The 15,994-nt window shown below is 46.9% G+C and overlaps 1 protein-coding gene across 1 annotated transcript; it reads right to left on the reverse strand.

Moving 5' to 3' along the window:
- Positions 1-6,707: 6,707 nt before the first annotated feature.
- On the reverse strand, positions 6,708-15,557 carry LOC309523634 (uncharacterized protein). Its single transcript, XM_082207617.1, has 10 exons — positions 15,100-15,557; positions 11,193-11,266; positions 11,024-11,061; positions 10,757-10,873; positions 10,445-10,524; positions 9,835-9,931; positions 9,589-9,672; positions 9,143-9,247; positions 8,700-8,745; positions 6,708-8,396 (listed from the first exon to the last, which is right to left on the reverse strand). Exons 1-10 carry the CDS (start codon positions 15,117-15,119, stop codon positions 8,344-8,346), a joined length of 714 nt encoding a protein of 237 aa, XP_082063743.1. The 5' UTR covers positions 15,120-15,557; the 3' UTR covers positions 6,708-8,343.
- Positions 15,558-15,994: the final 437 nt, after the last annotated feature.

A 15,994-nucleotide genomic window follows, 5' to 3' on the forward strand; every position in this document is an offset into this window, starting at 1 on the left:
ATTCACCACCCTGGGAAGGCGATGGGCCATGCGGACGCCCACAGCAGGCTACCACTAACCGGAAACAGGCCCTGACCCAGCGCCCGCGCAAGAGGTTATGAGCCTGGAGCTGCTTCCTGACTGCCCCATTCAGGCACAAGAAGTTGCACACCATTCCAAGAAAGATAGGGTCATCTCCTGGGTCCTGGACTGGGTGTGGAGGGGATGGTCCAGCAGCAGCCCTGGGCCAGAATTCACGTGCTAGACAACCCGCAAACATGAACTGTCGGCCCACAAGGGGTGCCTGTTATGGGGAAGCAGGGTCGTTGTTCCCCAGCCCCTCCGCAAAAGGGTCCTCACATCCCTACATGAGACACACCCGGGGTAGTGAGAATGAAGGTCCTTGCCAGGAGTTATGTGTGGTGGCTGGGGATCTACGGAGAGATAGAGGCCTGGGTCAAACACTGCCAGGCCTGCCAAGAATCCTGTCCAGATCCCCCAAGGGCCCCAGTCCAGTCCTGGGAGTCCGCCCAAGCACCATGGTCACACCTGCACGTGGACTTCACTGGCTCCTTTCAGGGGAAAACATTCTTCATAGTGGTGGATTCCTACACCAAATGGCTGGAAGTCACACTGGTACTGTCCACTTCCACATCCGCAGCCATCTGGGTACTATGCAGACTGTTTGCAACCCATGGGCTCTCTGACACTCTCGTCTCAGACAATGGAACCACATTTACGTCAGGAGAATTCCAGACCTTCACAGCACAGACGCCATCCGCCACTTCTGCTCGGTGCCATTCCATGGCATGGCCAAGCAGAGCGCATGGAGAGGACCACCAAGGACACCCTCTGCCGCATGATGCAAGGGGATTGGGAGTACCGCCTTGTCACAATCCTTCTAGCACAGCACAGCACCCCCAGCTCAACGACTGGCTGGAGCCCCACTGAACTATTATTATTATTATTATTATTATTATTATTATTATTATTATTATTTATACCCCGCCCATCTGGCTGGGCCTCCCCAGCCACTCTGGACGGCTTCCAAAAAAAATTAAAATACTGTAATACATCAAACATTAAAAGCTTCCCGAAACAGGGCTGCCTTCAGATGTCTACTAAAAGTCTGGTAGTTATTGTTCTCTTTGACATCTGGTGGGAGGGCGTTCCACAGGGAGGGTGCCACTACCGAGAAGGCCCTCTGCCTGGTTCCCTGTAACTTGGCTTCTCGCAGTGAGGGAACCGCCAGAAGGCCCTCGGTGCTGGACCTCAGTGTCCGGGTAGAATGATGGGGGTGGAGACGCTCCTTCAGATATACTGGACCGAGGCCGTTTAGGGCTTTAAAGGTCAGCACCAACACTTTGAATTGTGCTCAGAAACGTACTGGGAGCCAATGTAGGTCCTTCAAGACTGGTGTTATATGGTCTCGGCGGCTGCTCCCAGTCACCAGTCTAGCTGCCGCATTCTGGATTAGTTATAGTTTCCGGGTCACCTTCAAAGGAGCCCCACGTAGAGCGCATTGCAGTAGTCCAAGCGGGAGATAACCAGAGCATGCACCACTCTGGCGAGGCAGTCCGCAGGCACATAGGGTCTCAGCCTACGTACCAGATGGAGCTGGTAAACAGCTGCCCTGGACACAGATTTAACCTGTGCCTCCATGGACAGCTGTGAGTCCAAAATGACTCCCAGGCTGCGCACCTGGTCCTTCAGGGACACAGTTACCCCATTCAGGACCAGGGAATCCTCCACACCTGCCCGCCTCCTGTCCCCCCAAAACAGTACTTCTGTCTTGTCAGGATTCAACCTCAATCTGTTAGCCGCCATCCATCCTCCAACCTACTAATCGGCCGGCGCCTCGCAATCAGATTGGACCGCCTTTACCCCAACAGAGCTCAGGATGAGGTAGTGGGGGGGGGGAGGCAGGAACCCCTGGACCTTTGTGGCCCAGGACCCAGTGTACGCAAAGAATTTTGGTGCAGGCCCGGCATAGGTATCCACCACAGTTACCAGGGTCCCTGGTCCCATGTCGTACACGGTGCTAACGGATGGGGGGCAATGCTGGCGCTGCCACTGCGACCAGATACGGCGATGATTCCTGGGGGATAACCAGGAGGAGGACAGGTCAGGAGTCCCAAGGGAACAGTGGGGCAGTGAGGCCCATAGAGCAGGCGGGGCCAGCAGGTGAGGTAGAATCAGCAAGTACAGAGATAACCTGCGAGGCTGAAAGGACACCAGAACCAAAGCCATGACTGAGTGAGCTGGTTGAGCCAGACCAAACGGCCCCATCACAGCCAGCATCCTCGGAACACGAGCCAGAAGCCGGACCCCAGACCAGTGAACACCCCAGGCCGCAACGCACACATAGGCGGCTGGCGTACCTTGAGGACTATGAATGCGACCTCCCGGGCAGGACTGGAACTTAGAGGGGACAGAGTGTTATGTACGGAGTTGAATAGGGTCCAAAATGCATCAGTCTGATTGGTCCTAGAACAATAGGATCCAAAATACAGCAGTCTGATTGGTCCTAGAACAATAGGATTCAGAATGCAGCAGTCTGGTTGGTCCTAGAACAATGCAGCAGTATGATTGGTCCGCAGGAGCCACCCAATCCAGCTCCAGGTGGAAGTGAATCCACAACCTGATTGGCCTACAGAATTCTGGAATTAGCCAATCACGTGAAGCCCATTGTGTAAATAATGTATATAAAGCAGATATTTTGGGGGAATATTCATTCCTCCTCACCACTATGAGCTGAATAAAGAGCATGAAATCCACTCTCGACTCCGAGTATATTTCAGCGTGGAATAATGACTCAAGACAACGTGTTATGGGATTAAAATTTGGCCACAACTTTATTAAAACTTCAGATGTAGGGAGAACTTGGCTTAGGCATTGGGCGTTTCTCCCTCCCAGTTCCCGGCCAGGGATCTGGGGAACATCAGGGTTATCCAGAATGTGTGGGGATTGGGCTGGCTCTGGAGGACGTCTGTTCAAGCAGAGAGCCTGCCCCCCATTTTGCTAACGACAACCTAATGGCGTATGGCCAATGCCTCCCCTCAAAACAACCCCTTTAATGGGGAACCCTGGGATCGCCGCTGCAGGGGGGGCATGAGTCGCCACTTCAGCCCCCCCCCCCCATTTAGGGAAGATAAACTAAAGGATTCCGCCCAAGGCCTGAAACCGCCTAAGTTGTGACGTTTTGCTACTGGGAAGACAAAACCAGGAAAAATCATTTCCGGCCCTTCAACAGCAACCATAAGGTAGCAGCGCCCGTGTACCTGTGAAGAAGAGGTTAACCTGCAAAAGAAGGCTTAACTGAGGGAGGGCAGGGTGGGAGAAGGCCTGAAGCCGTCTGAGAACTCCCAGGTAAGTTCCGCCCACTATTGTGTGAGCTGGGCGATCCCTCCCCTTACCTGGCCAACTCTCTCCTGGCAACACCTCCCCAGCTGGGATTGGGTAACTGACAGAGGTAGGCGGCTACCTTCAGGTGTCTAGCCTGGGGTGTGTGTGTGGAATCCAGGCTGTAGTGCCAGAAGCTGCATGGGATGGGGCTGCACGTGACCATGCACAAGGCGCCCCCCGTTTGATGTGGGGAGTGGTTATTCTCTTCCTCTGTGTGTTTGCGTTTGCATGTGCATGTGTGCACACAACGAAGGAATGTACCTCCTGCATCTCCCCACCCCCCACACCTGTCAAGCTGTCAAGCATCCCTTATTTGGCGGGATAGTCCCTTATTCCAGCGCCATGTCCCGCTGCTATCCCTTATTGATGATGTCCCTTAAATAAGCTACTGAAGGTAATGGGGCCCTTTCTATGTCCAGCTGTCCTTTGTCAACAACAAATTGTTGCTGTTTTTTTGTGTTGAATATATGCTATATGGTAATTTATGGACCTAATAGGTATCTAAAGCCATTTGCACGCAACAAAATATGTATTTTATCAAAGTAATTGTTGATCCCTTATTTTGGCTGCTGATCCCTTATTTTCGAGGCTGCTGGTCCCTTATTTTCAAATCTGTAAGTTGACAGCTATGCACCTGTGGTTTCATCTCCTCAAGACTCTACTCAGTGTGCACCCCTGTCTCTGAAAGGACCTAATTTCTGAACTTTTTAAGAGCCAGGTGGCTGACTGAGGAAAAACCTCTTACAAGCAAAAGGAAGCTAAGTCCTCTTGCAAAAATAGGAGACCTAAACCAAGTATGTGGCCTGCAGACTGCAATGCTGGAACTGACTCTCTGTATCACTCGAACTCAAGGCTGAAAATCTGAAAGCCTTTCTAAAGTCTGCAAAGAAGAAGAACAGGGCATTTGACTTCACCTAGCAACATCGTTGCCTGTTTATGATTGGAATCGTAATTGAATTCCTATTGAACTGTGTGTCATATTGGTGGCGTCGACTGGTTGTGAGTTGTGAAGGCCGCTTCCTGCAAGGCCCTTTCCACCTGGCCTAGGGGGCAGGGCCTAGACTCAGCAGCTCTACTAAAGAGGCTACTGGTGAGACCAGAGGGACATCGCTAGGCCTGACAACAAACCCTAACTATTGGATTCTTTTGTGCCTGCTAAACAGCCGTGTCAGGCTTATGATATTTTATTCTCTTGTTTTAAATGTGCATTTTATATTTGACTTTACTTAGCAATGTTGGTTTTTTTGTGGGGGGGAATGCTTAAGTTTTTTGTTTTGTTTTTGTTAACTTTGTGTTAAATATGTATTCTGTAGTTGACTTCTTTTGTAATGTTTTATTTTGAAATCTTTAATATTTTTGTTTTTTGTTAACTATGTTGCTTTAACTGTATACTCGATATTTGACTTTCTTCAGATTGTTTTATTTCTGTTTTAATATGCTGTAAACTGCTTTGAGATTTTCCTTGAAAATATAAAGTGGTATAGAAATAAAATAAGTAATAACAACAACAATAATGTTCATTGAAATGTTGTGTCCAAAGACTGCAACTGAATCAGAGATCACCCCTCCCTCAATTTTCTATCAGATTATTTAGATTTGGTAAATAATTCTTATTGCTGTTCTTATTGTATTGATTATTATAATTGATTTATGTAGTTCTGACGGTTTAGCTCCCATGAAAATAGAAAGGCAGGATACATCTAATTAAGAGCCCTCCTCCTCCTGAGCCTGGGGCCAGGACTGTAGCCTGAGAGAGGGTTGCACAGTTCCCCAATTATTTTGGAGGAATTCCACACCACACATTTAACGCTCTTACACTACTTTAAAGAGTCCAGGCTTTCCCTGAAGAATCCTGGGAACTGTAGTTTGCTAAGGGTGCTGAGAGATGTTAGATCTTTAATAAACAGATGTTCCCAGGATGTGTTGGGTGAATCTGTGACTCTTAGTGCAATGCTTCTTGAAATGTGTGGTTGTGACCACTGTCCTCATAACAGTACTGGGGTTCGGATTGCAGTGTGTGTGTGTGTGTGTGTGTGTGTGTGTGTGTGTGGTGTTGTTGTTGCAGAATGGTTTAATCATCTCATTCTCATCCTAGCACATCGTCTTCATTCAACTCTGGCTGTTGAATGAATGTTTTGTTATAATCATTATTATTTTTAAGTGGGCTGTGGCCTCCTTCCAGACAGCAGCTTGAAAGGGAAACAGAGGAAAACTCAAATGATGACAGAAGGCAGGAGCATCCAGCAACCAAGAGTTTTGGTTTGGATGTGATACTTTTAGGCTTCCCCAAGCCATCCAGGAGCCCCAAAGGCTCAGCCCAATTTCACTCTGGTCCATCTGAGTGTCTTCTTTCCACCTATGCCTCCCCTTCCCAAAAAAATTCACAATTAAGAAATCAGAAAACAACCCCCACCTCCCTTTCGACAGAACTAGATGGAATGATTAGGCATAGCAACTCCTGCAGAGACCAAAATGTTTTAAAGGGACAATTTATCAAAAAATATATCTGCCCATAGCTCAGTCAGTAGAGTGTGAGACTCTTAATCTCAGGGTTGTGGGTTTGAGCCCCACGTTGGGCAAAATATTCCTGCATTGCAGGGGGTTGGACTAGATGACCCTTGTGGTCCCTTCCAACTCTACAATTCCATGATATCCTGTGATTAGTACTGAACTGAGTTTTACACAGAACAGATGCATCAAAATCAACACATCCATGTAATTTGTGCCCATCAATTTAAATAGGTCTGCTGTGGAAAGGACTAATGTTGACTAATACAACCCTGATATTTTCTGATTACCATATTTTTCGCCCTATAGGGCGCACTGGCCCATAGGGCGCACCTAGTTTTTTTTTGGGGGGGGGAAATAAATTTTTAAAAAATTATTTCCGACCCCAGCCCCCAAAACAGGCTGCTATCCGCAAGCCTTGTGAGCCCAGCGGGAACTCCGGCCCGGCTCGAAGGCTCGCGGACATCTGCCCGAAGCCCAGTGCGCGCTCCGGAGCGCGCCCCATGCTTCGGGCTTCAGGCTGCTGCCCGCAAGCCTTGCGAGCCCGGCGGTAACTCCCCCGGGCTCGCAAGGCTTGCGGATAGCTTCCTGAAGCCTGGAGAGCGAGAGGGGTCGGTGCACATCGTCCCCTCTCGCTCTCCAGGCTTCAGCGAAAGCCTGCATTCGCCCCATAGGACGCACACACATTTCCCCTTCATTTTTGGAGGGGAAAAAGTACGTCCTATAGGGCGAAAAATACCATATTTTATAAAGCATTTCCCTCGATACCAAAAAATGGAGGCAGAGACAATTTACTGAATTGCAAAATCACCAAAGCTTTATTGAATGAATGAATTGATTTATTACAGTCACAAAACAGAATATGGACTTATACAGAGATAGAGAACATGTAGATATATATGTAGGTTAATATTGAAACCTATAAGCTAAAGGTAAAGGTAAAGGGACCCCTGACCATTGGGTCCAGTCGCGGACGACTCTGGGGTTGCGGCGCTCATCTCACTTTCTTGGCCGATGGAGCCGGCGTACAGCTTCCGGGTTATGTTGCCAGCATGACTAAGCCGCTTCTGACAAACCAGAACAGCACACAGAAACACCGTTTACCTTCCCACCGAAGTGGTACCTATTTATCTACTTGCACTTTGACGTGCTTTCGAACTGCTAGGTTGGCAGGAGCAGGGACCGAACAACGGGAGCTCACCCCGTCGCGGGGATGCGAACTGCCGACCTTCTGATCGGCAAGTCCTAGGCTCTGTGGTTTAACCCACAGCGCTACCCGCGTCCTGATCTATAAGCTAGAACACAGTAAATAATACAAATGTAAAACAATTAAAATATGTAGTTTAAGACCTTAACCACTAAGTTAAAATATGCATATCAATACTTTATTATAATTAAGGCAGGTAAAATACTTATTACTCTTAATATTATTCATTGGTATGAGGCTTCTTGAAGCAATTCAGAATACAATCAACATTAGCAGAACACTTTCCTTTACAAGGACAATTTAAAAAGCAACAATTTAAAAGCAATAAAAAAGTACAGTGGTACCTCATGTTACAGAAGCTTCAGGTTACAGACGCTTCAGGTTACAGACTCCGCTAACCCAGAAATAGTACCTTGGGTTAAGAACTTTATCTCTGGATGAGAACTGCAATCGTGCTGCGGCAGCAGCAGGAGGCCCCATTAGCTAAAGTGATGCTTCTGGTTAAGAACAGATTCAGGTTAAGAACGGACCTCTAGATCGAATTAAGTTCTTACCTTATGCATTATATCTTGCACTGTCCGTTATATAATGATGCAAGAAAAAGATTTTTGGTACCTATAATGACAGGGTCCCCTGGCCAGAACCCCCTTGATATGATGTTATACCTCCTTGCAGACACAGATAAGTTTGTGACCTGGCGTGTAGCACTTTTTGCAACTGCTGCTAGGAAAATTAGAGCAAATTATATAGCCGAGGTAGCCATTAACTGTAAAGGAGATGAATTTATTTGATCCTATCTATCTACCTCAGGCTATGCTCTATCTTTGTCACCAAACTCTGAGTATAAATTGCACACTGTATTAATTGATATTGTTTTTAACATTAGTGACCATGTGATGATTTTAGCTTATGAATTTTATTGTTTAATGTTTTTATTTGTACATTGGGGTACTTTTATAGCTTTGTTTAGAGTACGTAATGTTTTAATAATATAAATGTTTTAAGTTTTTTTTTATCAATTCAGTATATTTTCTTTTAATTGTCAAATAATTTTGTGTACATTGCGGCAGCCTTTGGCTATGTGCAATAAAACTGACTGAGAATTAAATTCTTAACCTGAGGTACCACTGTACTATTGCATAGGAAATAATTCTAAAACAACAGCAATGATCACAATTAGCAACACCACACACAGTGAAACAGTAAGCAAAAATTGCCACTCCATAATTGCTGAGCCTCGAAACTTAGACTTCGGTCTTCTCCCCATAATTGAAATCGACACTAAGCATTATGTCATCTGGAAGAGAATGAAGGAGAAGAGAGATTAATTTATGTCACATTTACTGATTCACCAAATTTACATGGTACCCATTCAACCATACAGGGCTGGGGTTCTATTTATGGATGCTGTCTTTGGTGGCAATGACTCCTTCCAAGCCTGCAGTTTGGCCCTGGAGGTAAATAGCCACGTTTGTCCTGTGGCAGAATTTCACAGCCACATGACCCGGGAGGTCTACATCAAGCAAGGATGCTGCAGCTACTGAGTGCGCCCTCCTTAGTCTGGAAAGTGAGTCCCACATCCCCAGGCTGTGGGTCTTACCTTCTTTGGGGCAGAAGTGAGCCAGCTCCAGAGGGATGAGAACATTCTGTAGAGAAAAGATAATACAATACTGGATCAGATGACCAGTCTGATACTAAACGCTCCACAAATAATGGGTACAAGAGAACATGTAAGCAAACCCAAGCCAGGGAAAACTTGCTTCCATCATGGGATGAGTGAGTTCTATTGCCTGGCCCCAATCCCTTGCCCCAGGTGACTTCAATGGGTCTTGCAGCCTACTAGGCAGAGGTGGAAGTGTAACACCAAGGAAGAAGGCAGAAAATGTCTCCAGAATTGTCTGGCATCCCAGGGACACCTTGTGTTGTGTGCCTGATACCAGACTGTGGGAATCCTTTCATAAGTCACTCTGGGAGCCTCTTGGGGCTGTTAAGGTGAGATGTAAGTGTGCCAAAGGAATTAATAAATAAAGGTGAGATACTTACCTTCAGGCGACGGAGCGCCTTGGCATAGGACATCAGCGAGCCAATGCCACTGGCTGCCAGCTGCCTCTCCGCCGCAACCGGGCTTTTGGTGTAACCTCTCAGTTCCTGTGGAAGGAAAGAAGACCTCAGAATCAGGGGCTGGTCTGGGTGAAAGAGACAGACCGCTGTGAAGCCCCTTACACGCTCAGAGAGAGATCCGTTTCTCACTGTCCTCAACTGTTCTAAAATGGCAATGTCGTCCAGCCCCAAATTGTAGCTCTGCGTTAAAGGCCCTCCTTTAGCTGTCTGGGCAAGTAGGCCTTTGCTGGCTATTCCATGTGGCCAGCTTGCCTTCCAAGAGCGGAAGGGCCCAAGAGGTGCAATGCTGAGAAAGTGTATGCTAGGCGGTGGCTTCTTCATGAAAGCTTTCTAGGTAAAACAGCCACTGAGGCCATCAATATACTTACATTCATCAGCAAGTTCAGGAGCTTAGTGCTTGGGGCTTCCCAGAGGAGTCCTCCCAGCATCAGAGTATAACGTTCGTCCAGCTCCTGTAGACAATGGCAATTTTCATCCACGTGGGTCCATTGAGGGAGGGAGAGGATGCGCCAAGCAGAGGAAAGAGAGATCAGATGTTGAGCAATGGGTGCAATGCTTAAAGTGTGTGAAAAAGAAATAACCATAGAAGTCAAATTTCAAAACTAACAACTTACATGTCTGTCGGGCTCAGTTTTCACCTCAACGACAGCCGCAAAGGCTGCGTGCACAATCAGGCTGTGGAGCTTCAGTGGCAATTTGGGCTTCATGAGGCTGGAGAGATGGAGGGAAAAGTTTTTAGACTCTGTCTCCTTGGAGTCTTCCTCATATTGAGGTGGGGGGGCATCAAATACATTTCATTCTCTTGAACTTCTAGTGAATGCATGTGTTAGCTTAAACCACTTTTTACAATCAAGCACTGTATAAATTTTACAGGATAAAATGAATAAAGGTAAAACTAAAATAAAATACGAGGGCACTGTTTATGTGGCAGTCTACCTGGCACTTTGTATGCAAGCCTCTAGGTCTTAGTTAATCCCACCCCAAAAAGCAGAGCTGTTTCAAAGTTATCTCTAGACAATATATCTTCTATTTTCTCTCTCACATCTCCACTCATCCTGTAAATAGTTGCTGCATAAATAAAGCTTTTTGAACGCAAAAAAAAATCAAGAAATCGTAAGAAATAATTCCAATCTAATTCCAATCTAAGTGGCAAGGTCTGGTAACACCTTTCCACATTCTCCCCCCCCCCCCAGCTCGTTGTCAAGCTCAAAGAACCCAGCATACCTCAGTTGGTAAAGAGCCTCCAGTGCCATAGCAAGAACCAATTCAGGGTGCGTAAAGCACGGAATCCGTCCCATGATTTCCTGATAGAGAACAGAGGGCAGAGCGGGGGAAAGTCAGTTCCCTATGGACATCAGGCGGATTCTTCCAACCCCAAACTCAGGGCAGGAATTGGCAATTTAATGCCAAATGCCTGCACAACCCTTCTCTTGGCCAGACCCCGCCAAGCCTTCCTTCTGCCCAACATCCCCCAAATCCCACCCCAGCTCTCCTGCCCACCTCACCCCTGGATACCTTATGCAACCTGTCACTCACCGCAATTGACTTGACGGCCAGATTTTTGGAGTACCTCAACGTGTCCTTTTCTCTCATGCGGGCCTCCGAGCAAGTGGCCAGCACGCAAGAGAGGAACGACTCATCCTTCTCCTGTTGCTGAAAAGGCAAGAGTAAGGCTGTCAATTCATGGCAGGAGGGCTTCTCTGCATCTGAGACCGCCTAAATGGGGGTATAAACAGCATTGGTGGATGGGGGTGGGTGGGTGAGGGATTTAGTATGTACTGTGCTGTTTTCTCAAATACTAACCGCACGTGATACCACAGGCCTGACAGTCACTGAATCATCTGCAACAAGAGAAGAAGGAAAGGACATGGGAGCACGTTAGTTCATTTCTACTTATTTTCTACAGTTGAGTATTAAAGCATTAAGGCCACTCCTCCTTATGCTCCAAAATGAAAATGAAGCATTTGTTCACCTGGGCCCACAGCAGCCCTGGACTTCTTGGGCTCAGGCCTCTCACCGAAGATCATGTCCCTCAGTCTCCTGAACCTAGAAGAGAAGGAGAGGAGCAGATGTTGTTGTTGTTGTTGTTGCGTGTCAAGTGCCCCCAAGACACCCCTGAATAAAAACACGGTTCACACATCATTTTTGTTTTGGTTTTTGGCATAATTTTGGCCACAACGTTATTGAATAACAGTAAGTGAGTGGTTGCTTAGGCATTGGTTAGCGACTATCTGTTCCCACTTGGAGGTAGGAACAGAACTGACAACCCACCTGTACGGAAGTCAGTAATGGTAAACAATTTTGGGGAAAGAATAAAGCTGGGAGCCAGGCTCACACCTCTCCCCAAATGCTCCCTGGGGCCCTAGACCTTTGTCAGGGATACGGACGAAAGCATGGCGAGCCCCTGGATTCCTTTAACGGAATATCCTTGCAGCAGCAGCATTGGAGGGGCAGGCACAGCCAACCTCATCCCCTCCACCAACCAAAAAATTAACAAATGCACAGCCACACCCTAGGCCAACCCCAACCTCTCTCACCAAAGAAACACAAATGAACAGCACGAGCAACGCTGACACCAAACCCTACATACATTAAGCAAAATAGAAACATTGCCACCTGACCCCCCCATCTCCCCCCCCCCCATGTCTCAACAAATGAAACTGATTTGCAAAAATGTTACATGGAAAAAATACAAGAGACAGTACACATACTTCTGTAAAACAAGAAAATCTTTAATAAAAAAACAAAACAAAAAACAAAACCAATGCCTAACTGCAACCTTACAAGTTGTGACGATTTGCTACGCAGTAGGCAAACCCAAATGGCCCCAGCCAATCAGCCAAATAGTAAAATTCCTACCAGGCCCCTGCTCCAAAGCAGACGACCCCATGACAGGCATAGAAAGGTCAACGCAAACAAACCCTAATAAAAGGGACAGTGGGCGGGAAATCCGATGTGTGCAGCAAAAAGAGGAAGTTCAACGCTGTGCACAGGGACCTATATAGCACCCCCATCAATCAAATAAAATTGCAGCCATCAATTTCCCCAAGCAACATTGAGGGTGCCCAATCAAATTCGTGGCCATCCAAACTAACCCGCCCAGCAACAGGGGATGTCATGGTTGCTCCCACCGCAACATATGCTCTCCATGAAGGAGAACCCGCTTTGTTATACCGCCCTATACCAGCAGGTCTCAGTTACAACCAGTGCTTTTTTTCTTGGGGATGCAGGGGTACGCATACCCCTAAACATTTTTTGAATCTTTGCATTTACTGTACTGCATTTATTTCCCCCGATTTGAACTATAAAATTGTGATTTTCTTGAGTCAAAATGAGATTACCCCTAAACATTTTTTTAAAGAAAAAAAGCACTGGTTGCAACATAAAAATCACAATATAAAAACACAAAATGCATAATAAAGATTAAAAACAACCCAGTAAACCCCCCTCCCAACACATTTCAAAAGCTGAGACAGAAGCCTACAGCCAAAATGGTGTGTGTGTGTGTGTGTGTGTGTGTGTGTGTGTGTGTAAGAGAAGACGGAGTCTTTGCAGCGTAGCAATAACGCAAACACGCTACTTCGGCTGCAGGACATCGCATCAACAAGGAAATTTGGTGTTGTTGCATCTCCTCGGGTATTTGTTGATTTGTTACCACGAGGAGTTGTTGTTGTGGAGGTATAGTTTGACGAGGTTTCTGGTTATTTGTACCCTAGGTGCCCACTCACACACAAAAACAAATCTCACTGCAGCCACCAAAGACCACCACCAACACCCTAGGTCACCCCCCCCAACCTCTCTCACCACCAAGGAAATGCAACAAGTGAACAATAAGTGAACCCACAAATACACAAAGTAGAAGAGAAGCATTGCCACCCGACCCCCCCTCTCCCCCCCGACCCCCTCTTTTCTTCCTAACCTAACACTGCAGGCAACACTAACGTCTTACAACAAATGAAACTGATCTGTAGAAAACACAACTTGAAAAAAGAGACAATGCCATTTTTTTGGTAAAATACTCACAACCAAGGAAATGCAACAAGTGAATAGTAAGTGAACCCACACCTACACTAAGTAGAAGAGAATCATTGCCACCCGACCCCCTTCTCCCCCCCGACCCCCTCTTTTCTTCCAAACCTAACACTGCATGCAACACTAATGTCTCACAACAAATGAAACTGATCCGTAGAAAACACAACTTGAAAAAAGAGAAAATCCATTTTTTTGTAAACTACTCACAACCAAGGAAATGCAACGAGTGAACCCACAAATACACTAAGTAGAAGAGAATCATTGCCACCCGACCCCCCTCTTCCCCCCGACCCCCTCTTTTCTTCCAAACCTAACACTGCATGCAACACTAATGTCTCGCAACAAATGAAACTGATCCGTAGAAAACACAACTTGAAAAAAGAGACAATGCATATTTTTTTTGTAAACCAAGAAATCTTTAACAATTTATTTATTATTATTTAAAAAACCAACAAGGAAAGGAGCAAGAAGGAGTTATCTAAGATGATCATGGACTTGGAGAGAAAGGAGATAGAGGAAGAGCTTTGAATCATCTGATTTCAGAACGCTGGTGGGAACTTAATCAATTGTTTCTGAAATTTGCAGGCACCTGATGCTCAAAGGACAAGTAGCCTGCCGGGCTGGGAAGCAGATTACACCAATTGTTGGAGGAGAAAAACAGCATCTTTTACCATTACCGAACATCGCTATATAGAGCTTCCATGAACAGAGGCACTCTACCTCTGGAGCCAACTGCGAGAGGACAAGCCGCAGGAGCGGGCTACTGCTTGTGAGTTTTACAGGACACATCTGTTTGGACTAGATGGGCTTTCCCTCTGATCCAGCAACAGGGCTCTTTCCGTGTTTTTTTATACACCCACAGACCCCAAACGGCTCTCCACAGGAACACAGTAGTGCACCTCATTTTTTTTGGGGGGGGGGGATTCCAACACTCCCCACCACCACCCCAGGCAGTGGCGTAGCGTGGGTTGTCAGCACCCGGGGCAAGGCAAGTAATTTGCGCCCCTTAACCCGTGGATTTGCGCCCCCTAACCCTAACCCCCAGATGTTGCGCCCGGTGCGCCCGGCCCCCCCTGCACCCTCCACGCTACGCCACTGACCCCCGGCAAAGCAAAGTGAAGGGAAGCATTTCCCGCGTTTAAAAGAACCCTCAGCATAATGCTTTTAGGACAGCCCTGCCCAGCCGGGAGAACGAAGGGGGCTTCTAGGAGGGTCGTCAAAGCATCAAGGCATAGACGAGCCGAAGAGTGCGATTAAAACTCTCTTAGTGCCAGAGTGACTGACAGGAAGACTGACAGAGCGTCCGAAGAGTTGAGAAACGGAGAAGGGGTAGAGCGAGGGCGGGGGGTGTATAGTGGCTAGAATTCTGGAGTAGGAGATCCGAGCGCAAATCCCCACGCAGTCACGAAGTGCGCTGTTTGATATTGGGTCCAGTCACTCCCATCCTTGCCTGCCGAACAGGGGGAAAGGCAAGCCATAAAGGCCACCTTAAACTGCTTGGATGCAAAGTGGGCTATGAATGTAACAAAAAGCATCCAAAAAAATAATGATCATGGAAGGTACCCTGGGGATCATCTAGTCCAACCCGCCTTCAGTGCAGGAATATGCAGCTGTACCTTATGGGTACCGAACCTGCATCCTTGGCGCTAACGGCAGCTCACTCTAAGCAGAGGAGCTACAATGAGATTTGAGGGAGAATGGGACGGCAGGGAAAGGGGGGGGGGGCGCGAAGAGAAGTTAAGCTCTTCGGGAAAATGTTAAATTCCATGGGGATGCTGGCCGTGTGGGGGACCCCGAGCCCTCGCTCCAGAAGACTAAAAAGAAGAGGCAGAAGAAATCCTACTTACATATTGACGATGCTGGCCATCTCTTCAGGTGAAATCCCCTCCGGTTTAAAATAAACTCCTTAAAAATCCTCACGCAACAGTAACTCCGAACTTTGCCTCTAACCCTACTGCTACTCCTCTCCGTCTAAAATGCCCGGGAAAATATGTGCACAAAATATCCAAATGAAAAATGAGATGATAAAGTTGAAGCAAATAAAATAAAAGTTGAAGCAAATAAAAGAAAAGTCTACACCTATCTCCCCTATCTCGCTCACTCGCTCCGTAGCTAGCTAGATTGCTTGCTCCTCCGTCCCACTTCTATCTCAGCCAACTCCTCCCAACTAACTCGCGAAGGAGATGTGGAACTGCTGTCTTTTATGCAAGCAGCAATAGATGTCACATAGATGGGCAGGACACTGTTTCCATGGCAACCCGCCCACCTTGACCCTGAACAAATCTCCCCCCTCTTTAGTTCCGATGTTTTCTCCCTCACTTTGGGACACTTGCTGTTTGCAGCTTTACAGATCCCTTTTTATCACAAACCAGCTCATACATTTTCTTGCAACTTTTCTAAAGAGAGCCCATCCAAACATTTTTAAAAATACAGTAGAGAACTCATGCCTCCTGAGCCTAGGGAGGACTTGCTTTGCATGCAGGAGATCCCAGGTTCAGTCCTGGATCTCCGCCAGATAGGGCTGGAAATGCCCCGGGGTTTGAAAACCCTGCAGAGCTGCTGCCAGTCAGTGTAGGCAGTGCTAAGCTAGATTGTAAAGTGCAACTTCCTAAGAATGCTCCTCTTACACTATTTATCGAAACACAAGCAAGCTACCTTATCAACAAGTTGTGAGAGTTCATTCATGACTTTTAACAAACAGCATAAACAATTTTATAATTTTTATGTAAGTACAGAAACCCT

This window comes from Podarcis vaucheri (genome assembly GCF_965113315.1).
Source record: "Podarcis vaucheri genome assembly, chromosome: Z".
Classification (NCBI taxonomy): Eukaryota; Metazoa; Chordata; class Lepidosauria; order Squamata; family Lacertidae; genus Podarcis; species Podarcis vaucheri.

Bases quoted from the DNA above. Each gene is read 5' to 3' on its own strand.
- LOC309523634 (XM_082207617.1), bottom strand. From the start codon at position 15,119: ATGGCCAGCATCGTCAATAT. The intron at 10,874-11,023 runs GTTAGTATTTGA...TTGCCTTTTCAG, and splicing joins GGCCTGTGGTATCACGTGCG to CAACAGGAGAAGGATGAGTC. The intron at 10,525-10,756 runs GTGAGTGACAGG...GTTCTCTATCAG, and splicing joins TGGCCGTCAAGTCAATTGCG to GAAATCATGGGACGGATTCC.